This window comes from Neospora caninum, chromosome X (genome assembly GCF_000208865.1).
Source record: "Neospora caninum Liverpool complete genome, chromosome X".
Lineage (NCBI taxonomy): Eukaryota > Apicomplexa > Conoidasida > Eucoccidiorida > Sarcocystidae > Neospora > Neospora caninum.
The window spans coordinates 4,715,674-4,743,075 of NC_018396.1; the positions used below are offsets into that span (position 1 = coordinate 4,715,674).

The 27,402-nt window shown below is 52.8% G+C and overlaps 1 protein-coding gene across 1 annotated transcript in view; it reads right to left on the bottom strand.

Moving 5' to 3' along the window:
- NCLIV_050200 (GF18580, related) overlaps nt 1–27,402 on the bottom strand; it is a gene marked incomplete at both ends in the record, with an annotated part of 42,726 nt that overhangs the window by 4,034 nt on the left and 11,290 nt on the right. The window contains 41 exons of the mRNA XM_003884573.1: nt 93–396; nt 930–1,190; nt 1,451–1,654; nt 2,169–2,260; nt 2,775–2,948; nt 3,681–3,826; nt 3,996–4,161; nt 4,524–4,772; nt 5,551–5,827; nt 6,231–6,588; nt 6,879–7,053; nt 7,749–7,973; nt 8,384–8,627; nt 9,198–9,486; nt 9,823–10,034; nt 10,634–10,930; nt 11,098–11,291; nt 11,548–11,752; nt 12,264–12,427; nt 12,930–13,167; nt 13,491–13,708; nt 14,077–14,184; nt 14,610–14,716; nt 15,011–15,104; nt 15,400–15,680; nt 16,418–16,631; nt 16,820–17,092; nt 17,535–17,760; nt 18,096–18,234; nt 18,809–19,006; nt 19,450–19,552; nt 20,072–20,261; nt 20,726–20,865; nt 21,618–21,736; nt 22,430–22,569; nt 23,509–23,719; nt 24,472–24,798; nt 25,055–25,172; nt 25,989–26,195; nt 26,572–26,872; nt 27,121–27,220. Coding sequence (XP_003884622.1) covers nt 93–396; nt 930–1,190; nt 1,451–1,654; nt 2,169–2,260; nt 2,775–2,948; nt 3,681–3,826; nt 3,996–4,161; nt 4,524–4,772; nt 5,551–5,827; nt 6,231–6,588; nt 6,879–7,053; nt 7,749–7,973; nt 8,384–8,627; nt 9,198–9,486; nt 9,823–10,034; nt 10,634–10,930; nt 11,098–11,291; nt 11,548–11,752; nt 12,264–12,427; nt 12,930–13,167; nt 13,491–13,708; nt 14,077–14,184; nt 14,610–14,716; nt 15,011–15,104; nt 15,400–15,680; nt 16,418–16,631; nt 16,820–17,092; nt 17,535–17,760; nt 18,096–18,234; nt 18,809–19,006; nt 19,450–19,552; nt 20,072–20,261; nt 20,726–20,865; nt 21,618–21,736; nt 22,430–22,569; nt 23,509–23,719; nt 24,472–24,798; nt 25,055–25,172; nt 25,989–26,195; nt 26,572–26,872; nt 27,121–27,220 — 8,288 coding nt within the window. The remainder of the gene's footprint in view (nt 1–92; nt 397–929; nt 1,191–1,450; nt 1,655–2,168; nt 2,261–2,774; nt 2,949–3,680; nt 3,827–3,995; nt 4,162–4,523; nt 4,773–5,550; nt 5,828–6,230; nt 6,589–6,878; nt 7,054–7,748; nt 7,974–8,383; nt 8,628–9,197; nt 9,487–9,822; nt 10,035–10,633; nt 10,931–11,097; nt 11,292–11,547; nt 11,753–12,263; nt 12,428–12,929; nt 13,168–13,490; nt 13,709–14,076; nt 14,185–14,609; nt 14,717–15,010; nt 15,105–15,399; nt 15,681–16,417; nt 16,632–16,819; nt 17,093–17,534; nt 17,761–18,095; nt 18,235–18,808; nt 19,007–19,449; nt 19,553–20,071; nt 20,262–20,725; nt 20,866–21,617; nt 21,737–22,429; nt 22,570–23,508; nt 23,720–24,471; nt 24,799–25,054; nt 25,173–25,988; nt 26,196–26,571; nt 26,873–27,120; nt 27,221–27,402) is intronic.

Genomic DNA, 27,402 nt, shown 5'->3' on the forward strand with positions numbered 1-27,402 from the left:
ATGTGGCTGATTGTAATCTGTATGCATTGATGAAGACATACGCGTAAGTAGACATATATGCGCATGCGTGTCAATAGGGAAGCGCATCTCACTTGAACATTTTTTGCCGAGGCAAGAGCCATGAGTTGGCCCGTGGGATCCACCTTGGAGAGAACAAAAATGAGGGGAATGGTGTTCTTTGAGGCGTTGAAAACAGCTTCGAGATTCAGAGGAGGCGAATCGACGAAACGCGCATCCATGGTCTCGGCAATGAAACGCGTTGCCGCCGGAAGAAACCGATCTGGTCTCAGCGAGCGAATGATCAAAACTCTCTGGAGAGAGTCCAGGCGACTCTGCCACTCTCCAGGGAGCGACTCTCTCTCCGGCTCAACTGTCGCATACCACTTGCGCCAATCTCTAAAAAAGGAAGAAACAGAAAAAGGAAACCATTTCACTTGCGCGGCCTTCGATCTCCAGCGGACGGTCCGGAGCCCTACAGTTGCGACCTTCATATGCATGTATGTATGTATGTATGTATGTATGTATGTATGTATGTATGTATGTATGTATATATATATATATATATATATATATATATATATATATATGCGTGTGTGCATAGTTTTCAATACACAGGCACCACTCTACAAAAGTATATATATACATATACCTATATGTGTGTGTAAATAGACATTTGCACGAGTTTATGCAGAGACGATAAAGCTAAGCATGTATGTATATATATATATATATATATATATGGGTGCATGCACATGCTTGTCTGAGCTTTGGCGGGAAGCTCCGATGGTGTGCGCGAGTCTAGGTGTAGACGTTGGCGCTGCTGCTTAGTCTGTGGAAGCGCAACGCCAGCATTGAAGTCCGAACAGTCTCCGGAAGTTGTTTCACGGATTGGTATTGTAACTGAGTACAGAATAATGGCAAGCGCCGACCTGAGCGTTTGCTCGTAGGACGCCTGGAAGCCTTGGAAGTTTTGCAGTTTTCCCAACTCGCAAATGTTGTCCCAAACGCTCTCGCTGATCCAGTCGGGGTCGGGGTTTTGCGGTTGGTTCTTTCGGTCGGCGACGCTCGCACCCGTTAGAAGAAACTGATATTCTTCTCTGTTTAGCTGACCTCGCGATTGAAGAATGCTTGTTGTCAAGTGCAGGCTCAGCAGCAGTTTGTGTTTCTCGAATAAACCTAGACAGGCGTTCCTGAAGAAGCGGCGAGAGACATCGGAAGCTGTTCACCCCTCTGGAGCTGTCGCCTTCGCGGAGGTTCAGACCGAAGGGGAGTGACATGTGTTTCTGCTTCGCTAGGCCGCTGACATGCCGCAACGTTCAGGAGAGAAGACGCGGAAGAAGAGGTCTAGGCACGTGTAAACCGCCAGAAAAGGCGCGGACGAGACCGAAGCATGCGGGGAATCCCCGCGATGATGCGAGAGATGCAGAGGAAAGAGCCCAGAACGACGCACCTGTACACTGCGAGGGTATGGTAGTTGTTGAGCACTTGCACGTGCTCTTCCACGGAGGCTGTCATGGCGTTGTCTTCCTTGGCCTTTTCGATGCTCGAAACAAACAGTTCGACGTACGAATCGAGTGAAAACTGGTACATCGGATCTGCAACAATCAAGTCATGTAGTACGAAGAACAACACCGACGCGCGGACGCCGCAAGGCCTGCAAACACACACCGGAGTCAGACACCTACAGGTTCGTTCTGTCCATGCCACCAAGTGGAAATGCGGACCGAGGCGGCGACCTGCTGCACGTAGGAAGAAACTGAGAGCCCTGAGGACACAACTGCATGCAACGGCCTACGTTGCCATCCTCATCCTTCTCTAGTCAGACGGCGAATGCTAGGACGCCCAACGAGGCATTTCTTTCTACATGCAGTCGCGTTTTTGTAGAGACGAAAGAGTTTGCCGATCGAGCCGAGGCGGCGCGGTGGACAAAATTGGTCCTAACCTGTACAGCCTCTCCACGGAGAGTTGTATATTCACAGGACTACAGAACGGGGATTTCCCCAGAGGACGAGTCAATGAACCTTCCCCCTAGCGAACTTTGTGCATTCACGCACGCAGGAACGCGCAAAGCTTTCCATTTGCTTGCATGTCACAAGAGGGCCTTTGGATGTAGCACGTAAGACGTGACCGTCGAACGGCTGGCCGAGGCATGTCTGTGAGAAACATACTTGTAGGCATCTCGCGCCTGGTCGATTTTCTGCATGGTCTGTTCCGAAACTTCAATTTGGCGAGCGACTTCGCCTGCAATGGACTTTGATTCCTGACAAGAAGAGGAAACCCCGCGCAAGCGTAGAGTTGAACCACATCGCTGGATCTTCTCCAGCGCAAAAAGCGAGCCTGGATGAGCCGCGAAAATACTCTCGGCAGTCCGCTGGCGTTTTCGCATGAAGTGCACGCGCCAAACTGATTGCATGCCACACCCTTTAAGCAAGTTCAGAATGACGGGAAGTGTCTTGAATCTGTGCGTCTTCCCATCATTCCGTCATCTATGCACATGCCTATACATGTGTACATACACCTATATATATCTATATATATAGATATAGACAGACAGATAGATATATGTTTGTGACGGTGCATGTTTTTTATGTTTGTTGCACAGTGGGAGTCCGCCGTGTGGGTAAGATTACTGCCTTTCCATCGTTCGCCTGCGCAGGATACACATGGTTCTGTTCTCCACAGAATTTGAATAGCGTACAACGAACAGACGAGCGTCTCACGCCGTGTGTGATTTGCCCCTGCGCTTGCCTATCTTTCCACCTTTTGCACGTCACCTGTAGCGCCGTAATGAGCTCCACATCATCGAGCAATGACCCTTGCGAGTTGGTGAGGAGTCGGAGGATTTCGTCCTCCAACTCTTGCAGCCGGCGCCGGCCATCGGCAAGTTTCACCACGAGTTCGTTTTTCTGCTCCTCTAAACGCGGCTCTTCCTTCATCACCACGATGGCCTGCCGAGACGCACATTGCGAAGTGGAAAACAGAATCTGGCCTCTTTCCCTCTCATCCACATTCCACATAGGTGACGTATGCACATTCACATACGCATGCACGTATATCTATACATACATATATATACTTGCTGTACTTGTTGTTTGAGGCCTCGTTCCTGAACATGTTCCACTGTTTGTTCACGCCAAGTTTCTCTTGCTCATGAGTCCATTCCCTTTCTCATGCTGTTTCACGTAGCCTAGCCCCGCCACAACAGTGTCTATCTATCTATCTATCTATCTATCTATCTATATATATATATATATATATATAAATTCATAGAAATACGCATTTCGTAGATACAAGCACTCAGATTGTCATGCATGCAGACCTGCATGCAGAACTATGCACGCAGTCCAGACAGGCACAGATCACCAGGCAGTAAGCTTCACGGTTTTTCCTTTCACGAAAAACCGTGCAACAAATGCAGAAGGCGTCGAGACGAAACAGCATTCGGTTCTGGACGTCCTGACTGCAGCTGAGCTGTTTCTTCGTCTTCTCCTCATAGTCTCCATTTACCTCCATGAGCCTCGGCGTCTATCCGTGAACCTGTCATTATCTCTATTTATCTCTCCTTCTTTTCAGTAAGCTTGAAGATTTGTGATCATTTGCATCTCCGCAGCTATACGCCTAGGAAGGTGTATGGCGATGTGAAAAGAGATGCAGTTGTGAATTCCTGGAGAGTGCCTTACCAGAAGTTGAGCAGTTAGACCATCTTCCTTGACAATGAAGTTAACGAGGTTGACGCTCGAGGCGACTTCGGGCATGAAATGGGGATTCGATATTTTGGTTGTAAGGTAGAATCTGAAGTTCGTATTGTACCGAACGACAATGTCTCCTGAAAGACAGCGAACAGATCGATCATGGGACACCCAACGAAAGGTTTCAACTCTCCTCGGATTTGACGTGAGGCAGCGCTGTCTCGGCTGTCTCTCCCGCAGCTTGTTCAGTGTGGGAAACTGGGGTGAAGCAAAAACGGACAGTCCGTGAGTTCTCGGTCCCCTCACCTATTCGGATGGAGGGAGAACCGCCGACATCGATGGTTCGCTGCGCGAGAAGCGACTCAAGAGACGGGTCAATCCCGTTCTGGACCCTCTCCATGAGGAGCGGCTTCCCACTTTTCACCGCCATGGTAATGACCTTCATGTAGTCTCGCGTCTCTGGATCGACGAGCTGAGCAATGAACCGGAAGACAACACAACGGCGTCACCGCGAGGAGCATTCGAAGTCGCATCCACTGCGCGTTCTCCAGAGCAAGAAGCGCAATGCCGAGGATCGTCCGAGTCATTTGGAACCAAAAGCGCACCCCCCCCCCCCCCCTTGCGCGTTCACCCTGTGGAAGGAGACCGGACCGAGGCCTCGGCACCCGCGACTGGTTGGTGTCTGCTGGTAAAACCTCGGGAATCTGTGACACATCTACGATGTGTCACACAGTCTGAGGCATCCACGAAACGTCTCTCGGAGGAGAGTCTCCGCGCATGATCGTCGGTGTGTGTCGCGTCTGCGTCCGCGCGCGTCCTGTCTCCTTTGCGCACCTTGAGGTCGTTTGTCGCCTCGAGGCGGCGAATCCACTTTGTCGCCTGGTTCTGCGGGTCAATCATCAACGGCCAGCGCCGCGATTTTGTCACCAAGACGCCGTTCTCCGTCGAGAAACGGTCCGAGGGAAGGCCTTGGAGATTCCACTGCCGCACATCGATGGGCCGGGCCAGAAAGTCGGCGAAGTCGAAGTTCGGGTTGTGGGGAATGTTGAAGGTGTTCACCAACGGAACCCAACTTTGCCCGACCTGACGCAAAACGAGACATGCACAAGCAATCGAAAGGCCGATTACCATACCCAGGGAAAGACGAAGCAGAGAGACAGAGATAGGGAGGGAAAGAGAGAGACGGCGAGACAGAGAGAGACAGCGAGAAAGAGAGAGAGAGCGAGACGGCCATGTACGCCAGATGCTGCGTCGGCGAACACGCGCTACGACGCGCGGGAAAGGACGACGGAACCGTAGAGAGCGTGGACCGAGTGTTGAGAGCAGATTGGTTTCGGGCGGCAAGAGGGGCGAGACGGACGCCGAAAGGTTAAGTCACGGGAACAGGAACCGGATGAGCCTCAGCGGTCGAGATGAAGTAGGACGAAACGAGGTTCGGGATCAGTTCTCGGAGTGCAGAAAGGATGTCGGTGGTGTCTCCTGCCTCGGTTGGAAACCGTGTGAACTGCAACGCATGTGTCCCCGCTGGCCGACAAGAGCCGACACAAACAGCAGCTTGTCGGTAGCTGCGTCCGATCGTCAGAAACGGGCGAAGGCGCGCCTGTTACTCGCTTTCGGGCGGTCCCTCCAGCGCGGGTCCCCTGCTGGACCGAGAGGCGCCACAACCGACGTAGCGCTCCTGCGTCTCGGTCGAGAACCCAGATCTGGGGGGAAGTTCCAGTGGACCGACAGTGTGTCGAACAGCGAACGACGGCAGACAAGTTCTTCTCTCTGGCGCCCCGCAGCAGCGACGGCCCGAGTTTCTCGCAAGGTGCAAAAGGCGCAAAGGTGGCGAGAGCGCGAGAAGTCGGAAGTGCCTCACAAGCCGATTCCGGTAGTCGGTGTTGAACGGCCCCGCGTACGCCATGAACGCCGCTGCGACCAAGCAGTCTCCAGGCAGCGCCTTCAACTTCTCCGTGCTCTGCGCCAGCGAGACTTCCCATCTGTCTCGCTCCCCAGCCAAGCCTGCAATCAGACTTTCCGCCCGTTCCATCTTGAGTTTCAGCTCCTCGGCGGAAGCGTTCAACTCGTCTTTCGTCCGAATCGAGTCATTGTACTGCTCCTTCAGCTCCTCAAGACGCTGCTGAATATCCTGCAGCCTGCTCGAACCCAGCAGCCACACGTAGGGGAGAACAGACATCGCCCCAGAACCCACTGACAACGGCGGATACATCCCCTATACCCAGAGTGGCGCATCGAAATATAGATTCGGCTATATAGAGTTATGGATTTGCGGCAGAGAACTTGAGGATACGCCCGTTGATTTTGACGACCGCCTGTTTTCCAGATGCGATTGGTGATTCTGTGTACACGAACTGCAGATGACATGGGAGCGGACAACTCCGCATTGGTCGGCGAAACCAAGGTGTACAGCCTTATATATATATATATATATATATATATATATGGAGAGGGATGAGTGCACTTGGTCAGCATTTCTGTTCCTGGTTGAATCGCAGAGAGACAGCGTGAACAGGATGGTCGGTTTTCCTCTGTCTGTACCTCTGAGTCGACGCCAAGAGATCCATTTGTTTCTTCTCCAGTTGCTCTTCAGCCAGTCGAAGCCTGAGGCGTTTGGGTTCAACCTCGCGATAAACTTCCGCATACATTTGCATGGCATGCACCCACATGCACAGAGCGCCAGCGGCTCTGGACACCTTTAGCACGTTGTTGGGCGCAAACGTCGGGTCTTTCGTGAACCTCTCGATTTTCTTCAGAGTGTTGTTCGAGATCGAGTCTTTGTCAAAGTTCTTAACTTTCGTTAGGAAGCTCGGGTCATTGAGCTCCACCTTAGCTTGCGCCCACGAAGGTGTTTTCTCCATCACGGTCATCACTGCCGCCATGGTCTTCACAACGAGATCTAAGAATCCAACACAGTAATTTCACAGGCTTCACGCTGAGTGAACTTGGACCGTTCCCAGAGGCAGATGTCTCTGTGGACAGAGAGGTCCAGCGATAACATCTGAACGAACATAAACGAACAGGCGTGTAGTGGCGTAGCCGCAGATCGATATGTGAGAACCGGCACAAATGGATACGGATGAAGACCAATCGGTAGAGATGTGTGGCTCGAGGATGCGGTGCCGAGCTGCGAAAACCCGTTGCGGGTATAGATCGCCGCATGCCTGCCTGTCTTTACATCTCTCGTACCTGGAGGTTTTGTGTAGGCCTTTACCTCCGCCACGGATTTTTTGTCGAGTTTTTCGAGAGCGTCAATGGCTGCTTCCAGCGCAGGCATGGCCTTCGCTAGGTCGCGTCGTGCGTCTTCGGAGAGGATTTTTGTCTCGACTTCTTCTTTGCTTATTCTCTCGCTGTCAGCTTCGACCTAGAAGCAGACCACTCAGCGGAACAGGACTGATTGCCTCTTCACCACCCGAAACGTGTGGAGCAACTCGGTTTCTTGTGGGCACAAATGCTGTCTCAGGTCTTTTTCGCTTGTTCTCTGTGTCCCTCTTCTCGTCAGCGTGAACCCGAATGGCTCCAGCCTATCTGTGCGCCTCTTGCTCTGTTTCGAGCGCCGCCCAGCGGCCCCGGAGACACAAACCTGAACACTCGCACGAGTTACGCCTTCTTGTCAGTCCTCCTCTCCGAGGATGCGCACCGCGCCTTCACGTTTCGCGAGAGACCGGAGGGCGTGAAGATCGTGAAACACGCGACACTGCATATTTCTTTCCTGGGCTGCGTATCCGTTCTCTGTTTTTCTCTGCGTCCACCTGAATCGCTACCGATTGTACCTAGCGCACCGCCAGGAGTCAGTTGCGCGCAGTAACAGAGCGTGTGGGTCTCTTTCTGCAAACGTCCCGCCCTTCGCGGATCGTGTTGACTAGGTGTGACCGCATCGCGTTTCGTGCGTACAACCGGTGAAAGGTCGATGTGCCCAAACGGAGTTAGTTGTTAGGTCACCTTCGCTTCGAGGTTCTCTCTGCTTCCCAACGTGTTCGCACTCCTTCAGGTCGGAGAACCGCGGTCTTCCTCTTGCGGAGATCCCAGCACGTTGCTCCGCACTTTCTCGCCGCCTACCTGTTTCTTCTGTTCATCTGCGACGCTTCGTTTCTCGACAATCACAACCAGGAGATCCTGGCACTCCGTTTGCTTCCTGGCGACAATTTCCTTCTTCGTCTCCAACTCTGTCCCCATGACTTCGACCTGCGCGCGCGTCTCGACGAGTTTGTGCAGACCGACAGTGAGTTTGTGGACGAGTTCTTCCACTTCTTCCGTCTTCTCCCGATACAGTCGGATGTAGCCCTGAGAGAGACACGAAACGGCGCGGAAACGGTGACGCGTGTGGAACAGACGGAAAAAGCAGCAGAACGGCTACAAACAAGCAACCAGTCCGAACATATGGATGGCACACGCGTGCCGTGCCCAACAGAGCACTTCTACACCGATCATTAAGGTGTGCAGGTATCAAGTTAGCTACACCCATGTACCTAGAATCAAGAACCCATATTTATATATATATAAGTGTATTCAAAGATGTATTTAGAGACAAGCGTTCAGATGGAGCATGGGGCCATCTGCAATCTACATTTGTTTGTGTGTGCCAGTATCCCTGTAGATACCTTTGCGCGTGTAACTGTTTATACACACAACATATATATATATATATATTTATGCCTATGGATGATTGACCTGTGCTCGCGCTTCTCACATACCTGAACCAGTTCGAGGAATTTCGTTGGCGTGACGTAGTTGCGTCTTTTCATTTCCGCGAACATTCTCTCTGATTCGGCGATCACCGCACCGTGCGCAGAGGAGAAGACCTGAGCGACGGTTAAGCGATGATTTTCTTGAACCGTCGAGTCGGCCAAGAACGTCGCCGCGACTTCAATTAGGGCGTCTTCGGGCCAGGGGAAGAACCAGTCGATTGTTGTATTGTTGACGAGCCCCGGATAATTCCTGAGAGACCGACACGCACTCTCAAGTTGATGTCTTATTTTGTTATGGTGAAAAACGTTTCCTCGTGGGGCACGTTGTTGGAACAAGCGTTTCCAGGCGCCAGGACGTCGACACGCGCGAGCGGTGTCTCCAGCGGCTGATGTATCTCATCTCTCGCTGTCATCTCAAGGGACAGCAGAAAACGTCTGGGGAACAGAAACGATGAAGGGACACTAGACAACTATGCTGGGCACTACCGGGTATGTGTGCATGTGCGTCTACTGTATACATTTACGGAATCGTTGAAATGGAGTTAAAATGATGCAGTCAGTGTGTGAGGTCAATGGCCAGTGAGAGAAGAGCGCAAGCATGCGTACATCCGCATTTATCACAGCCGTTGCTCTCAAAGACAGATCTAATGATGGCCCAGTTGAGAAAAAAAATATATATACATATATATATACACATATATAGATATATAAGTATATTTCCACGTCAGATTAGTGGCTCTATCCGTATATATGCAGTTGGTTTGGGTTCTCCCAAACCAGTGTCTCTGTCCCGGACACGAGAAACATGGTTCTAGGGCACCTGCAGTAGTCGCGAAGCTGGTGTCCTATGGGTCGGACGCAAAAAACGATGTGGAGATTTTCCAGGACGCGCGACAAGAAAAAGTCGTGCACTGCGTCTGCGTTCGAAGTTTGAATTCCTGCAGCCTTGGCGGTTTTTTCGAGCTCGGAAGAAATCGCCGACAACTCGTCAGCGCTGAAGAGGTTCGGAACCTCTCCGGAACTCAGCATGTTGTGCACGTCTTCGATAAACGACTCGTTCAGGATATTTGCGTCGGAGAGAAGGAACGTAGTGCGCTTGCCGTCCACACCTGCTCACGAAGCGAGTCGGCGCATGCACGCAAATGCATCTCCTTCTGTTTGCGGGAACTTGGCCTTGATCGAGATCCGTAATGTGACGCTCAGGCTGAACGGCGACCGCACCTACTGCGCTTCTAGAAGCGACGCGGGGATACGTAGCCATTGCTCCGCCTTCGAACATCTCCACAGCCAGTTCATCTTTAGCACCGCAAACATATACGCTTTTACGCACATTAGATATATATATATATATATATCGTAGGGTATCTGAAGTTTTCGATACATGGGAGTCGTCGACGAAGCGAGCGCAGTTGGTGCGGCGCAGAAGGCCGCGCGGCGAGTTTTACCTGTTGCGTTGTAGAGTTTCTTTAGGTCTTCCTGGAACTCGGCGTGTCCGTAGTTCCGATTCACCTCGACTTGGAAGCACTGTTGATCTGCCAGGAAGCATGCAAATAGCGTGAGGGAATGCCGACCGCTGCCGCCAACTCCCACCAGCGTCGCGTGGCCCTTCGGCAGGCAGAGAATGCGGAAAATCCGACAGCAGTGCTCGATCGCGTCTCTGAGAAGAAGGACATTCCAAAGGAGTGTCGAAGGCAAACGGACATAGGGCGGGTGAGGTGCCCGCTCCTGGGGACGCAATGCTCACCTCACAGACGTTCCTGCAAACTGGGCAGGGAGCATCCGGGCTCTATTCTCACTTTCAGAGACGAGAGACGAGCAGCCGACCGCGAAGGGCATTAGGAGCAACTGCGGCTCAAAGTATTGGCGAAGTGTTTCGGTGTGTCCCTCCCGATTTGGAGACAGCGTCGGTCGTGGAGCCTCTCTCTGTGCGTCTCGTGCGAGAGGAAGAGAGGCTGTCTGACGCGGTGTTTTGCGTGCCTCTTTGGGACTGTTTTGAAGTCGGGTGCTGGCCACACGAAGGAGGCAGACTCCTCAAGGCGGACCAGCTAGCAACAGGGGAAACGTTTCCTTCAACGTGAAGGCGCTCGTTTCGCGGTTTGCGAGGTGTAAACGTCTTGCCAACCTCATTCGTCCGCAACCGAGTCAAGGGAAGCATCTATGGATTCGGATGTATGTCGAGTGTCTCTGTCGAGTGTGCATGTTCTCGAGTTGGATTCGGGGCTGAGACAGCCACCCCTCGAGGACGGCAAAACTGACCGGAAGAGCACGACAGGCATGCGGCCTCTCACGCTGCGTTCGTTGAAGTCCTCCAACTTCGCGGTGAGGAAATTTTTTAGCATTTGCTTGTCCACCACTTCGTCGTAGGGAGCATCCGCTCCAGGCGTGGTGTCGAAAGGCAAGGCCGCGAAAATCAAATCCCTCTCGCCTCTGCAGATGTCTTTAACGCCCAGCTGGACCGTTTTGTCCAAGACGCCATCCAGAATCTGAAGAAGCTCCGCGCGGTCTTCTTCGGACGCCAGGCGATCATGAAACACGCGCATGCACTCATGGAACCTGCAACGAAAACACACGCACGGGACGCACATATCGATATATATATATATATATATATATATATATATACATGAGTGTGTCTCTATGGACTGGCACGTGTTTGCAGCTGCTGCAAAAATGTGCACACCCACAACTGGGCACAGATATATAGCTGACGCTCCTCTTACCATAGCCTCAGAACGCTGTCTCGGTCTTCGTACACATGGGGTTCAGCCTGATAGATTCCCTGGAAGACTCGCGACATGTCCCTCATGTTGAACAGATAATGGGGCTTGTCAGGTTTCGGGAGGAACTGCTCGCGCACGTGTCCGAACACGCAAATCGTCGCCGCCGCCAAACTCTCCGCCGCTGCTTTAATGTCCTGTGCGAGGAAGAAAACGGGAGACGGCGACCAGACAGCTCTTCCACCTCCTTTCGCAAAAGGCTCTCAATCCTTGAGGTGGTTTCTGCCGAGGCGTTATACACACAGGTGAGGTGGACACAGACTCACAGCCGCACACCCGCACCTTTCAAGAGACGCACACAGGCGCGCATCTGTGAAGCGGGGTTTTTCGCGCAGGTATATGCACGCGTATATGTGTGAGACGCTTTTGAAGGCAAGGCAGCGACACCCTTACCTCTCGGAAATCGGAGAATTTATGAATGGCAAGTGTGTTGAAGATTCGTTTGACCTGTTGTTCGTCAGGCTCTGTGAAGTTGAGCAAATTGAAGCGCGACTGCAGTCGAGCAGGAATGACGGAGCGCCCTCCCCCCGGGGGACCCATGGCTGCCAAGATGTGCGTGTCCTGCACATACTTCACCGTTTGCTTCCCCCGGTCATACCTTTGGAACAGACAAGCGGAACAGGAGAAGCAGAGTTGTCTTTTTCTGCCCCGAGAACGTTGACGAGCTACCGAGGTCCGGCGCTCGTCGAACGCGCCGCGAGAAACAGGTGTTCCTCAACAGCAAACAGCCTCTGTCTCTCTATGGAAAAGGTGTCACGTTGAATTTCCCCCAGAGAGATGGCGAGGCTACCCTCGCGAGGGCGACTTCCAGAAAGCGGCCGTTCGTTGCTTCGAAACACTCCAGTGCATGCCCACAAAGGAAACACGGACCAGACTTGATTCCACATGCTCCGACAAAGTCTTTAAATCGCGCCAGCACTCGTTCCCACTCCCGCACACCCATATTTGGGACCGCCCCGCGTTTGGGGGCCTTTCTGGATGGACGCGTGAAACTTTGCTTTGCACAATAACCCGGCCCTATCGATCTACTGCCTCGTTTTAGATCCCTGTCCTCCAGCTTCACTTCTTCGCACCGCAAACGCAATCGTGCGCCCATCATTCCTGCCTACCAGCAGCCATAGTCAATGAGTTGTCGAAGGAGCTCAAGAGGCGGCTGTGAGCCAAACGTGTCCTTCCGGGGCATGTTCAGGTCGTCTACGAAGCAGGCGAGTCTCTTGTTCCCTGGCGGGCCGTACTTGTCCTTCACCCTCTTCTCGAGTTTCCCCTCCAAGATCTGGAGTGTGGATGCACAAGCCACATGCAGCTGCATATCCACGCTTCTCCCAGGTGCGAAACTCCACCCAGATATCTGGACTTACAGAGCTTGACGTCCCAACCTCCCTCCACCGCAGGTGTTTCGGATTGCACGTTCCTACGCAGAGATGTGTCCTCGCCTCTTTGTTCACGCACCCTACACGTGTCTTGGCTCACGCTTCGGTGCACGCTGCCTCTTTTTCCGCTGCTCTCAACCGGCGCGCAGTTCCAGGTTTTCCCACTCAGCGGAAACAAACAGGCACCCACGTCTCGCCCGCGAAGGCAAGTTAACGCTGGAAGGCCGAAACGGCGCCCTCGCCTAACGCCCGTGTTGCCAGGCGTCACTCCCCTTCCTCGTTCGCAGCCGCCTTCTCGGTACTCGTTTTCTGTGGGTGTTCCCCGCCAGGGCGTTTCTCTCTCCACAGACGCGTCAGCGCCATGCAGCCTCAAAGGCTTGCCGCATCTGCGCGGGGACCGCTGACCTCTTGAGTCTTTCTCGACGACGTTTGGGCGGAGAAGTTGATGACTAGAGTCGCGTGCGTGCATTCGGGGAGCTCGTGCATCACAGTGTTCAGAATCGAAGACGTTTTCCCCGCGCCTGTCTTTCCCACACAGAGGGCGTGTTTTCGGTGCAGAATGAGGCCGCTCAGCACGTGGCTGTTTCGCAACACGTCGACGGTTGGGACGATGATCTTGTGACAGGGCGTCCCTTCGAGCGGCCTAAGAACAGGACGCGCCGTCACAGGAATGCGAGTCTATGGCGCGAGCAAGGAGCAGTTTAAACGGGCGAAAAGAACGCCGTGGAAGACAGGTGCGGGGAAGCGCGCCTCCCAGCCGCACGCGATCTGCGGTTCACTTTTGTTCTCCACGCGTGGGGGCGGTCGCCAAGAACGGAGGGAACACACATGCGTTTTGAGGTGTGCTCGCCCGGAATACGACAGGAGGGAGGCCTCCACGGATTGCGATCTCGAACTTTCGTCAACTTCTGGTTACGGCAGCGAACCACCAGAGAGGTGACTGCAAGAGACGACAGGCCGCCGCACCTGTACTGACTAGGTAGGCGATCCTCCCACAGCTTCCAGTCTTGCTTCTCGTAGTTGAGGAAATAATCGTAGACCATGTGCCCGGGCGGAAAAGAAGGCTCGATCTGGCGAATGCAACGATCCACCAAGGGGCGGCTTTCCGCATCGACGGAGGCTCCAAGGGACCAAACCACTGCGAACGCAAACGTCTTCTCCACCATCGCCAACAACTTCTCTCCCTACAAGCAGAGAGAAGCCAGACGCAGAAGGACGCATATTTCGACACACTCCAAAGGAACCCAAAGGCCATTTCTGAACGCGTGGATCTATGCATCGGCTTATTGTATATAGGTGTGCATTTGTTTGTGTATGTATATGTTCAGAGAGACACACACACGTGTGTGTGTGCCTGCTCTCTCCCATGCGTTAGGGGGATGTGACTCGAAACGAAAACGTGGCACATCACGCTCCACAGCTTCTCTCGGCCCGCTGGCCGGTCGGCGCTTGCGTTCCAGCGGCGCAGATACAAGGCAGAGGCAGTCCCGCCTTGGTTCAGTTTCAAAGACGTCCGTCCAGTCGAGGCTCTCGACAACAGTTTTGGGCTCACCTGCAAATCTGAACTCAGACGCTGAGCGAAAACCTCGTAGAGCTTGCAGAGCGAGATCACACCGTTCATATCCGTTATGGGGACCAACTCGGTGCACTCACGCCGGACCTGGGATCAAGACACCCCTCACAAAACCGCCTGCTGGAGCGAAGCTGGTGTCGGCAAATACCAATGAAAGAATCACTTCCCTCGTCAGAGTATCACTACATAGACATATACATATATTTAAAGGTATGTGTTGGGGGATTCTGTGGGAACGAGTTCCGGTTCGTTGGGCACAACAGCGATCTGGTCACGGGGTCCTTAGAATACGGCCAAATGCCTGTGCTCAGCCAGTGCGTTTAACTATATGATATGCGGATACTGTTAGTGTGATGAAACGCCCAGCGTTTCGTCTTGTGAAGGCCGCCGTCCAGCTTTGGGGCGAACAGCTGACAGCTTGTCTTCACACTTGTTGTGGCGAACTCGAGGGCTACGAAAGACCTCCTCTTCCGTATCACAACCGAAGTGAGAGGTGATGGCTTCACACTAACCTTCAACACTCGGTCCAGATATTTGGTAAACAACTGGGCCACGAACGTTTGCAATTCCTCAGTCTGAAACTGCCTCGCCAACCAACTTTGCACGTAAGGGTTCCAGTCTGAAAACGGGTATGCAGGCAGAAATAAAGAAGCCTTGGTTGTGTGCAGCTTGTGAGTCTGACAGAGACGCTGTTCAGGACTGCTGTCCACAGGGGCTCCAGCGAGGATCGAAGGTGCTCTCACCTTTCAGCAACCTGACCTCCGCAAAACTTGAGCTAGCGGTCGCAGAGCGCATAGCGGCGCATGCTGGCGCCATCTTTGTATGAACATGTATTCGGGTTATGTGTGTGTGTCTGTTCATCACGGGCGTGTGCGCTCGACTTCAAATCCGTCGACCTGCCTGGGGAACGTACCTAGATCCCCAGGGTCCATGTACACCATACCCACGCGGCTGACAGTGGCGGGTGATGCGGCTGCGAGATTCTCGACTTCAAACAGGAGAGACACCTGAAAGGCCGGAGCGAAACAGCATCTCAAAAAGTCCAGAAAAAACAGGGGTTTACGTAGCAAGACCGGCTTGTCCATGCATGTCTGTGTCTCTACGTCCCGACAGCTCTATCGGACAGACGCCTGCCTCGGTCTCCAGGCATCCGGCGCAGTGTAGCTACACGTCCTTTTTTCTCGTTTTCCGTTTCTTGGGAAACGCAGGGAATCACGCCAGCCCGAGAACGGTGCATCCGCGCTGGACTAAAAGAAAGTGCGACACGTTTCGCCTGTGTCTCTGGCAACGTTCTTCGCGGACCTGAGGAGGCATGGCGATGCGGTCTCCGTTGATGAGCGTCAAGGTCTTGTTGTCGTCGAGAAGCGAGTTCATCGATTCAATCCAGAGAGGGTCAACGGGTCCGTCGAGGACGATCCATTTGTGTGTAGGGCGCGAGTCTTGACAAGCCTCACGTACGATCGCCGACAGGATGCCGTCCGTCCACTCCAGGGTTTGAATGTTGAAGCGTCCGTACAGCTCATTCACGTCGACAGATTTGGGGTTGATCACCCACGTTTTCACGGCTTCGAACTCGGGGGCCCCTGAGCCACAGCAGAGAGAGACACGACTCACTGTTGGGTGCCGGGAACAACGCAGTTCCCCGTTTCTGAACCAAGAGAAACCTACGCATCTAAACTGGCGGACTCCGCGAAGGGAGAGCGAGCTAAGACATAGCGGCCTTCAGCAGCTGCACACCCGAGAACTCAGTGCTCCTAGCGAGACCCGTGAGTCGCCACGGTCTTTATGTGTCTCGGAAACCCCGACCCCGCCTCAATTCTTCATGGCAAACCGGGCTTCTCCTTGCTACAGTTCCCTCCATTTTCGAGGTAAACCGTCGGTTGGGCGAATGGCGAATCTGCGGCTGGCGCGTCGCGGTTCCCCCTTCTCTCCGCTTGTTGTCCGTCGTCTGCGAGGGCGGACCCAAAATGGGAACCGCGAGTCCAACGCGTCGTATATACTCCCCAGAACAAGCTTAGAAAGAATCTTGTCTCAGAGAGTATCCCTCCCAGTACGGCGGAACTGATATTGCTGGCATCTCAGTAGTAGTTTTCCCTCTCTCTGCCAATATGAGGGACAACAGAAATCCATATATATATATATATATATATATATACCCGTTTCGCGCGTAGAACATAACTGATGCGGAAACGAGTCCCCTGGGTAGGGTCCTCCAGAGGCGCCCCGCGAACACGATTCGTGCCTGCGCCGTCTTTGCGGTCACTTTTGGGTTTTGCGCCCTCCTGAACCCCCCGACGATCCACAGTGGCTGCGGGAGTACCTGTCGAACTCAGATGGCAGAGAGCTTTTTGCAGAACACTCCAGGTCGTCGTTTTCCCTGTGAGACTCTTCCCCACAAGCATGTTTCCGTGGCGAGTCTGCATCGTGAGGAAGAGCTGCGTGGCCTTCACTGCGATGTGATCGACGTTCTGCAGGCCGTCGTCCTGCATGGCCCACTCGAGGGCGGTCCGCAGCACCGGGGCGCCGTTGGGGAACTGCGAGAGCGCACGACAGAGAAGTGTTGGAAGCGAGGCTCTTCGATCCCTCACGGGGTTTCGCGGCGTTCCGAAGAAACAGGAAGAAACCGACTCGGCGAGATCGGGCTGAGTGCGAACCGACGCACGAACAAAAGGGGGTCAGAGGGCTCTTTACGTTTCTTTGAGGTGCGCGCGAGTGAGTTTACCTGAGACAAATCGGTTTCTGGGAAGAGATCAGACATCAAGGCGTTGAAGAGGCACGTGTCATCCGTCACTGTCTTGGACGCATTCAGGTCCAAAATTGCGCGAATCAGCACATCCTGTTCAGCCTGGTCGCCGCCACTCCGCCGGACTTGCCCCGCTCGGCTCAGCACGGCTCGAACGGCACGAAGCCCAAAGTCGTAGTGGTCCTGCTTGCTCAACTGTTGAGTCATAAGTTGGTAGAGAGTGATAATCTTCTTCGACAACACTCGAGCTTCCTGAGACGCAACGCCGCAAGATGACCCCGACCGAAGACCTCTCGTCTCTCAGTTCCCAGACGCCCACGACCCACCACTGGCTGGGAGAACACGCGCGATATACTTGCACGCATACATGTATGTATATATATATATATATAATTATGCAGGTCGGTACACGTAGGTGACTCTCTCTATATATATATATATATACGTATACATGCAGACATGCTAGTTGTAGACATATATACACGTGTGGAAGGGGATGCATGCGTCGAGAGAGCGGAAGTGTGTGGGAATCGCTCGACGCCTGGCATTTGGGGCACAGCGTGGATGGCAGCGGAGGCCGAGCCCCGCTTTTGCAGCCACGAGTGTTCCCGTTTTCTTCTCTCTGGTCCGAAACGATCCGCCCGGAACGAGGATTCCATCGTCCACTTTCTTGCGATGTGTCTTGTTGTCGCACCTCAAAGCCTTCAGCCATGAGGGTAATTTCGCAAATCATGGCCAAGTCGGGGACCATCATGGCGACGGGGCGGAACAGGCTCGTGAGATTGTCCGGAAGTTCCGTTCTCCCCGCATATCCAGGATTCATTGTGATGAAGATCCCGCAATACGGATCAAGGCGGACTTGTTGACCTTCAAAGAGGAACTTGAACGTTTGGGAACTGTCCCAGTGACTTGGTACTTCCCTAAGAAGACAGGCAGAGAAAGACAAAAGACCAAGCGCCGAGAACGCGATGCGTCGCCGGTGAAAATTTTTTCCAGGAACACGACACGCAGTGTGGCAGACTCAACGAAGAAGCGAAGGCTCGAAACGGTCAGTCGAGAGGCGGCAGCTGGAAACCCGCGATCGCGGGGGTTCCAATGGAAAAGTTGTCAGGCGCCTTCTTGCGGTTAAGGGGATTGTCCCAAGCGATGTTTGGACTCGAAAAGAACGCGGTACGGACTGTGTGGCCACGCCTGTGTCAACTGGACCCGACGTGTTTCCCTTCTTGATGTGTCCTTTCCAGTTCGCAAGACTTACCGCAGCGCATGCTGAATGACGGAGATCTGCTGCGCGACGACCGATAAAACCTCGATTTCGATGCGGTTGAATTCGTCAAAACAGCCCCAAGTTCCAGACTGGGCCAAGCCGCTGAAGATTCTTCCGAGGGAAATGTAGTCTAGTGCGTCGGAGCAATTGAATACCAGCACTAACTTGGCAACGCCTTTCCCTAGATCTCTCACTGTTTCTGTCTTTCCTACAGGTCGAGATGCACGAACCGAGAGACGCCTCGAATTCGCAGGGGAGAGGCATCGCACGTCCTCTCCGGTGTGGCGCGACACCACTGAGGAAACTGTCTTCTCGGGGTCAGGAGATCTGCACTGCCGACTAGCCATACGCGAAGCTCTGCGCATGCGTGTCTTACGAATTCTTGCCTAGTCTTGCCACCTGGAGCCGTGGTTGTTTCGTTCCCCTGGAGAACTCCCTCAAATGCAAAGCTAGTTACAGCCAAGTCACCCATTACTTCTACATCTGTACCCTCGCCCTCACAACTTATAGTCGAGAAACACACGCACGCAAGATTCATCTCGACTGATCCACCATAGACATATATATAGATATAGAGAGATATAGAGATATATATGGCGTCGAGCATTCCGAGAGGAGCGCAGTGCTGGAAAGGGAATGAAAACCTGGCGTGGAAAGCCGCCTTCTTTTGCTGGTTCGCGCTCCGTAGCGCCCGGGGCCCTCACCTGTTCCAGCGGGGCCTTGTGGCGATCCTCCGAGTTTCAAGTGTAGCGCCATAGTTAACGTCATGTAGCACTTGTCAGTGAGAGGCGTTATGACAAGGCGGCCGTTGTTGCCTTGGTACTCGTAGCCGTAGGGAAGCGACGTTTCGGTTTGGCGGACGCGACATGCCATGACGCCGAGACCCGGAGAGGAGCCGGCGCCTGCATGCAAAGCCGGGAAGAACGTCCACGGTGCCTGAGCCGTGGGCACGAGGCACGAGTCGCGGAGACACACACATCTGGAACCTGGACGGATCAAGTTGCAGGCGTAACTCTATGTACGCATATACTTACACAGAGACGCTGCGAGAAATTATCTTATACAGGTCAACGCGTGCAGCCGAGAGGCAAAAGGCAAGAGGTTCTCCGATAGGAAAACAGGCGGCTACCTCGTCTTTCGAGAATCGCACGCCGGATTGCAAATATGCCGATGGTGATGGGCGGCTCGTTATTTCCCTCTTTGATTCAAACCCCCCCCCTCCCCCGCGCCAACCAGGGAGCTCGAACGCGCAAGTCCGTTCCACGAGGTGAGAGCTGTAAAGACTGTACTCGCCCAGCAATGAGTAGTCTGCTATATGCCGGCGACATGCACTTCGTTCGCTGACCCCCTTGTTTGTCTTCCATGACGTCGTCTCGGAGTTCAAAACGAAGTTGGGACTTCCACACGAAGCAGTTGTCGTGTTCGCACCGCATTTGGATCAGCTTTTCCTGCATGCGAAGAAGAAGAGAAAGCCTCGCAAGCTCTCAGCACGCCTTTCTCACTACGCCCACACCGGCCCTTTCGTTCCTCCAGCACTAGCCCCATCTCAACGGCGTATGCTCGCAGTCGCGTACGCAGAACTCGACGGCCGCAAACGGACGTGTTTCGACACGACTCGACGGCAAACTGAACTGGCGGCGGTGTCGCCCATTCGCCCAGAGAGTGTCTCCTGGTGGAGTTGTGAACCTCTTCTTATTTCCAGGGAATTCCCACGCTGAAAGTTCTAGCGACAATCCCAAGGAAGCCGACTGCTGAAACCTCCCAGGGTGTTTCTTGCCCGACCCCTTTAAAAGACGGGAGGCTCTGACGTCATGTCCCTACATCTAACGCGCAATATGTGGACCATAGTGGGGGATTGCGTATTTCCCGGTTTCTTCTCTGAAATGCAGAAACCCTCGAACTTCCTTGTCGCTTTGCAAACGTTCATGGGCGTGTATTCATGGGCTGGTTCGCAGTTTGCTTCTTACTTGGACGTCTCTTGCATGCACTTCGATTGTGATGAGAGACACGATCTTGGATTGCTCGACGGGAGTCAGCGGCTTTCTCACTAAGTCAATCAGCTTCGACAGATATCGGCACTGTTGCTTCTTCAGTTGCTTGAGTGCATTCTTGTTCCCTTTCGCGATCTTCCTCAACGCATTTTCAGTGTCTGTTGTCCTGCCGGAGGCGCATCGAGATCGACGTCCAGTTCGTCGAGGCAAAAACCGTTGAAGCCGCATGCCGGCAGCCTAAATCCCCCTTTTCAGCAAGGCATATGCTCCCGTTTCCGGAGGTCACAGGTAACCGTCTTGCTTTTCCCTTTATGCAAATGAGTAGCGTCTGTCGCACACTTCCTCAAACTGGAGCGCTGCTGCACGCAGTCCTGCATTCCCCTGTGGACACTGAGGTGGTGTGCTATTACAGACCTTCGCCGCCTTATGCACAAACACTCAGCAGAGCAGTCACTTTGCATGTAGTGCCTACCAGCGGAATCACAGACGCGGCCCACCGATGCATATCGAAACTTGGATCTACATAGATGGCAGATTGAGAGGGAGGAAGAGATATCCAGGACCAGATATTGGTTGTTCGTATGTGTCACTCGGATGCGCATGAATTGTTCGCATGCAGTTGAAAGTTACCAGGCAATCTGGGAGGACGTGATAACCAGTTGGCCGCAACACTCTCTGACCCATCGTTCCTTCTTAGTTCCCTTCGCCAGATTCGCTTGGTGTGTGGCTACGAGCAGGCGCTTCAACGTTTCGCGCATGCTTCTCTCCACCTGAAGTCAACCAAAAGATCGCACGGCACGCGTCTCGGAATTTCCTCTCACTTCCTTGTGGTTTTCTCTAAGCGAAACGTTCAAGTTCGTCTCGACGCACGAACGCGAGACCAGCAGACACCAAGCATCCAGAGGTTTGATCTCGTCGCGTGTCTGTTGCCAGTCTACGAAGCGAAGGTACCTGCCTATTACATATCTCCCCTGATGCCGAGGATCTATGCACACACCAAATGAAAGCAATGATGAGGACTCTAGGGCACTCTGGAAACTCCAAAGCTTAGCCACCTTTTCTGAAATCATCGGCTTCGCCCTTTCTCATCTTACTGTATACCTACGCCTTGTCCTTGTTATTTGTGATGTACGCATATATATATATATATATATGCGGAGTGACAAAATGCATGCCACTGTGATAACTAGAGCGCACCGAAAGCGTAGCTATGGGTCGCGGCCACGTTCGATTCACCTGCTTTCCTGGGCATTCCCACGTGTGGTCCCCTCTTTTCTGCTGTAGAGGCTGACCGAAAAAAATCCGAGAAAACTATGCATCATGGCGTGTGCACATTGTCAAACCCACCGATATATACAGGCATACGTAGATAACTGAGTCTATCTATCTATCTATCTATCTATATATATATATATATATATATATGTAGGCATATTGATGCAAATCAACATTTGCGTCCTTACGTTTGTGCCTGCCTGTGGGTCGGTGAATGTGTCGCGTAGCACTCCGCATGCATACTCACCTTGTTCAGCCACACTTCAACAGGGCCCTCTAGCACAATGTTCTTGGGTTGGAATTTCACCTTTTCCCCATCTGGAGCAGTCATGGCCTCGGCATCCCAGGCTCTGTTTTGTCGCTTTCCTGAAAAACGGAAAACGCACGACACGTGTGTCTCCTGCAGTCACACGCTGCAGGCTGGGACGACGCAGCTGCACGACGGAGGACGCGTCAGGCGCGTCCGCCCTCCGCCGAGCGCGGGTGGGGGCTGTACCCCCTTGTGTAACTCTCGGCGTTGAGCATCACAGAAAGACAAGAGGAAACCTCGTAAAAACCAAGTGGTTCCTCTTGCGAAACGAAATTCATCTGTGCATTATGCTGCCGGTGCAAAGCGCAAACAGTTCAGCGGCCAGCCTCCCCAGGCTCTTTCTGCCGATGTGCGTCTTCCTCCAGGATGAAACCGAAGGAATTTGACAGCAGCTGATAAGCCTCACAGGCGCAAATTGGCAATTCATTAACGGGCGGGGGGGGAAGACATTCGTCTGCGCTACTCAAGCCTACGTAGGCAGGCACTGAACTTCCGTTTTATCCACCAGAAGCAGTCTGTTGTGTTCAGGCTGTATACAGGCTGTTCACGCGTTGCCGGTGTCGCCGACAAGAGACACACTGATGAAAAGCGCAGGTGAAGGACAAGCTATCTCTGAAAACTCAGGAAGGGAATAATCGGGGAGCATATATCTCGCGAAGTCTGACTGAGGACTCAAATGGGTACAAACCGTGTAGGGATGAATTACGTTCATCTGCGTATTTACGTTGATACGCGGTCGTTTGCCGCACCTGGAGGCACGAGGTCCAGAAGTTTGATTCCTTCGAAAATCTTCTTGATGTGTTTTTGAATCTGGTCCGGCTCTTTTGAGTGGCCAAGAATCTCCAGCAAGTCGCTATTGGAGAGAAAGTAGAATCTCGGGAACTCCTGCCTGGGACAGCCAAAGGCCGCAACATCCTCACTGCAACTGAATACCGGTCGCCACTAGGTTTCACCAGCTTTTCACATCCACAGGCAACTTTCAGCATCGCGCAGAAACCGCTGGAGAGAGCTCTCTGCATCCCTTCAGCAGACCCAAGGTATCTTCTCTTTTCTTGTTCGAGTTTCGCGAACCCTGTGATGCAGTCCAGTCTCCCACTTTCCTCCCGCGCGTGTCGGAGCGGCGCAGTGTTTCAGCTGCCTAACCAGCTGCTCTAGACTCCCTCCAAATTCAGCCTTCGTTTCTGACAAAACTGACGACTTGCTTCACCAGCCCCGACTATCTCGCTCTCGGTCCTCCACAACATATGAATGTCTCTGTTTGCCGTATCCACGTTCTGTTGTGCGTTTCATGGCTATCATGTTAAGTGCATTAAGTACAGTGGTGTCCATCGTATATTTGAAAAACCAACATGCGTATACAAGCTGTACGAATATCATGACGGTCACTCAGGTAGTCTTCTTAACCGTAATGTAGTAGGATATTGAAGTCCAACTCTTTTAGCTGTCTCAAGCAGTCCAGTACCAAATCCATTATCGTTCATATACATAGATACACGTAAGTATCCCGTTAGAAAAAGCCAGTTATGAGATACGGACAACCAAGTGCTTTACGATTGTGTTGTACACCACCACCTCACTGGACGGCTACGCATACCTCTGTTTTCGTCATACATTTATCGCCAGCACCTATCTGCGTATCCCATGTATATCCCTCCTTTAAGATACAAGCAAGATGTGAGCATGTCACATGTATATATATATATATATATATATATATATGGTACAGTACATAGGACTCCAGGAGAGGGCAGCGTAGGTTCGATGGTGTCTCGTGTTGGATGAGACTGTGTAGTCGAGTTACACCGGAAAAGAGAGAGCGTAGACCTACCTCTTCTTCTCGAGGTAGTCATCGAGAGATTTCTGTAGACGCTCCAGCTTCTCGTTCATCTCGTTCAAGTCGGCGAGGATCCCCGGGATGGCGCACGCCCGCAGGACGTTCGTGTCTGCCTGGAGTCGACACAGAAGCCCGACGAACGCGACGTGCACGCCGTCAAAGACTGTCGCCTCCTCGGGCAACATGGACCGGATGTCATCGGAGCCTACACGGACGCGAAATACACACCGAGGGAAAAGGGAGAACGGACGGCCGCACGAAACGCGTTCTTTTTCCGAGGCAGGTAGGGCTCACAGTAAGGAGATATGAGTCTAACCCGGGCATCCGGGCGGCAAATGAATGTCTCTTCCTCCATGTAGGCAGTCCCTGCGATATGCGCTTTGAGGGACACAGGACTACGAAATCGGTAGCGGCGCTGCCCGACAATGAAAGCCCGACCAGGAATCCCGCGCCGTTTTCCCTTTGCTCTTTCCGGGTGGCAGCCTCGCTCAACAGAAGCCGTTTTTTTATAGAAAAAACGCAACGAAGCACAAGAGTCTGTCGGGTCAAGAGGGGGGAAACGGCGGCCCGTGCAAAACGCCCTCAACAAAACTCTGCAAGCATTCCCGCACCCGCCCGCGAAGGCAGAGCCTAAAACCCAGCCTCATAGGAGTCACTGACTCGAAGTGGAAACGTGGAGCAAGACAAGGCTTGCCTTTCGATGCTCCTCACCTCGGAGACGTGCCTCAAACTCGCTGGTCGCGTTTCGTACACGCTCCTCCTGCGTTATACAGCCTCGACCGTACGCTACACTAGCCTACAGTCGCATGCACTTTACTCGATATAGAGGCAGAAGTATTTGTGCAATGGTGGCAAGTGTAGACCCAGCGTGTATCGCCTGTCTAGAGTGTGGCAGTGCAGAGTCTTCCGCTCTTTGTGAGTGAAGACGCATTTTCTCGGCCCCGCTGTCTCTCTCACCTCTGAAGACATTTTCCAGGTAAATCCATTGCTTCTGAACTTGGAGGAGCAACTCAATCGCTTCGGAGATGTGCGCCAGCGTCTTCTCCCAGTAGTCGACTTCGTCTTTGAATGGCAGGTGGTACTGATTCGACTTCATCACGCTCAAGGCCAGGATGTTCTCTTCGAGAATGTTGAACAGATCTTCGTTGCTCTTCAGTTTGAGCAACGCCTCTTTGTGCGCGCCAATGTCCAGCTGCATGTTCTGCCACGTCGAGGCGATCTCCTGGAGCGCGGTCTCAATCTTGAACTCTTTGCGTGCCTCGTCGGCCAAGCGATCGATGAGATCTGCGCAAGCGACAAACCACCGACAAAAAGCCGGCAAAACCAAGTCGCGCGTTTGCGGTCGGAGTCGCATCTCTATAAGATCGAGAAGTCGCTCCGCGCGTCGCGGGTGCGTCGAATCAACCACGTTCGCCCCGACGAACCCAGGCACAGAGAAACGTATCAACAGACAGGTTCGGCTTCTCTGTTCCGCCCCAGAAGGAGGAAGTGTCTATGCATTATGCAGTGAGAGAGCAAACCGAGCACCTCTTCACCTCACCGGACCGCCGAATCAAATCAAGTTGGACCACGGCGTTCAGGGTGAACTCTTTGGAATGAGGGTTGATGGGCTCTGCAACCTCTTTCTTTAGCCGCGTCCAGTGTCGCTCCCTCAGTGCCTGCCGACAAAATCGCCCGGAGAAAACCGCAGGAAAGAAGCGAAAGAAAGTCGCCTTATGTCGCGTAGAAGCGGTTGCGGCCAAGCACAGGTCGCCGCGCAGCCGTGTAAAATTCTTGGCATCCACGTGCTTGGAAACGTTTGTTGCTAAAGCTCCTCACTGACGCGCCAGTGAAGGAGGGAGGCGACCAGTGTGGTGATCTGGTCCCAGATCAAGGAGACGATTACGCGATGCTCCTTCCCAACCCTGGACCCTCTCTAGGCAGTGTTCATTTACCGCGAATAACATATCAGCATAGGTAACGCCTGTGGAGGCATTTACGCTCGTAGACCTTTCTTGGTCTTTCTCCTCTACCGACTCTCATTCCAAGGGGTGGAGGCTGCCTCGATGTAGGTATTACGGGGGCCGAGTTCGCAAAGATTTTTCTTCTCGTGTCTCTCTAGGCTTTGTCGTCCATACTCAGACGGCTTCGATTGAAGCACTTTCACAAAAAAAAGCTAAGGTCACACTCTTCTCGAGGGTACGCTGCGTTCTGTGTTTTGTGTTTGCCTAGCCGGAGGCGAAACGTTTCACCCGGCAGCAGCCGCGGATGTTGCCTCAGGTGTCGGAAAGGTGTGCAGGTTCTGTTCCCTAGACGAATGATGGGGAATGAGAGTGGACAGAGAAACAAGAGGTGAGACGGAAGCACAGTGTACTCAAAGTTTCAATTCTGATTTTCCCATGGTTTCGGTATCACGCGAACCCTACGGTTGATGTTACGAATGCAACTGCATGTTTTCCTTCTTTTTCCGATACTTTTACGGTGGAGAAACGGACCGGGCTGCGCAGGTTGCTGATGAGAGGCAGTCCTTTCCGAAACTGGTCGACTTCTTGCTGGTATTTTCGCCAGATGGGCCAAGCGCGAATGTCTTTCATCTTCGCCAATCTGCTCTGGAAGGCGTCAGCTGTCAGCTCCAGCTCAGGCATGCTCAGCTCATACAGCGCCTGCATCTTGAGTCTGCTCCACTCCGACTCCCATTGTTCCTTAAAAAACGAACCAAAGAGAAGGGTAAAAGCACTCGAACTGGAATTTCCAACCAACTCGAAGGTAGTGAGACACAGCAAAAAACAATGCCTTTCTATCCAATTTTCTGTATTTGTCCATAGATTTAGATATATATATATATATATATGTAGATGTGTTTAGGTATATGTTTCTATTTTCATAGGTATGCTTCTCTGACTGGATGTTGAACGCTAGCAAGTGCACAAAATGCTTCAGAAGTATATTTAAATGCTAGAGTGACACACGTAGTTATTTGGAGCACAAAGGGCTTTGCAACTAAACACAAGTGTCTGGATATGTGTGTATAACAGTATAGGCCGCCGCACATGCATACCTGTCTATCTGAAGACTTACCGCCAAAGTCCAAATATCAGTAAGCATTTGGAAATCACTTTCCATCTTAGTTAGTTCCTTGTACTGCATGCCTTCAATTTCGAAAAACTCGAGATTCGGCTTCAGCTGCTCTTCGTTTTCGCGGAGTTTCTGGACTTCTCCCCTGTACAGCGCAATGGTGTTGAAGGCGATTTGCGAGTCGTAGCTGAAGGCAGCGCCATCGAAGGGAGCTGATGCGGCGAACTGCTTGGACAATTCAGCTGCTTGTTTTCCGATTGCCTGCATCAGTGCCTCGATGTCGCCTGCCATGGCCTTCTTTGTCCTAAAGAAGAAACAGAGAAAAAGGGGAAGTGGTGAATCAGGACACGCTGCGGAAACAGAAAAACCGGAAATCTCAAAGACGCAAAAGAAGAGGAACAAGAAGACAGTCCGCCGCCAGAAACGGCTGAGAACCGAGCTCCCCGGCGATGCACATTTGAACAGAAATCCAGCTCATCAGGCGTTTCCCCGGGGCGTTCCTCAGAGGCAGGCCACCAGTGTCGCGTTTTTGTCAGCTGCGCGTCGACGGACTTGTTGAGCATGATTTCCGTCTCTTCCAGCATCGCTTCGAACTGCTGCGCTCTCGGGCGAAGCGACTGCAGTTTGGAGTCTTCGAACTCGGGAATTTGGACTAGAGAAAGGCAACAAACAGCAAACACGGTCTTTCGATGTCTCGCGAGTCAAAACACGGCAACAAGTCAGTGGTAGCACCTATGTAACCAGGCGTGGCTTCTCTCGTCCCACACACGTTTCAAAGACACGAGAGCGTCTCTGTGCGAAAGGGCTGCATATCCGGTTCTGAAGAGCATCTCG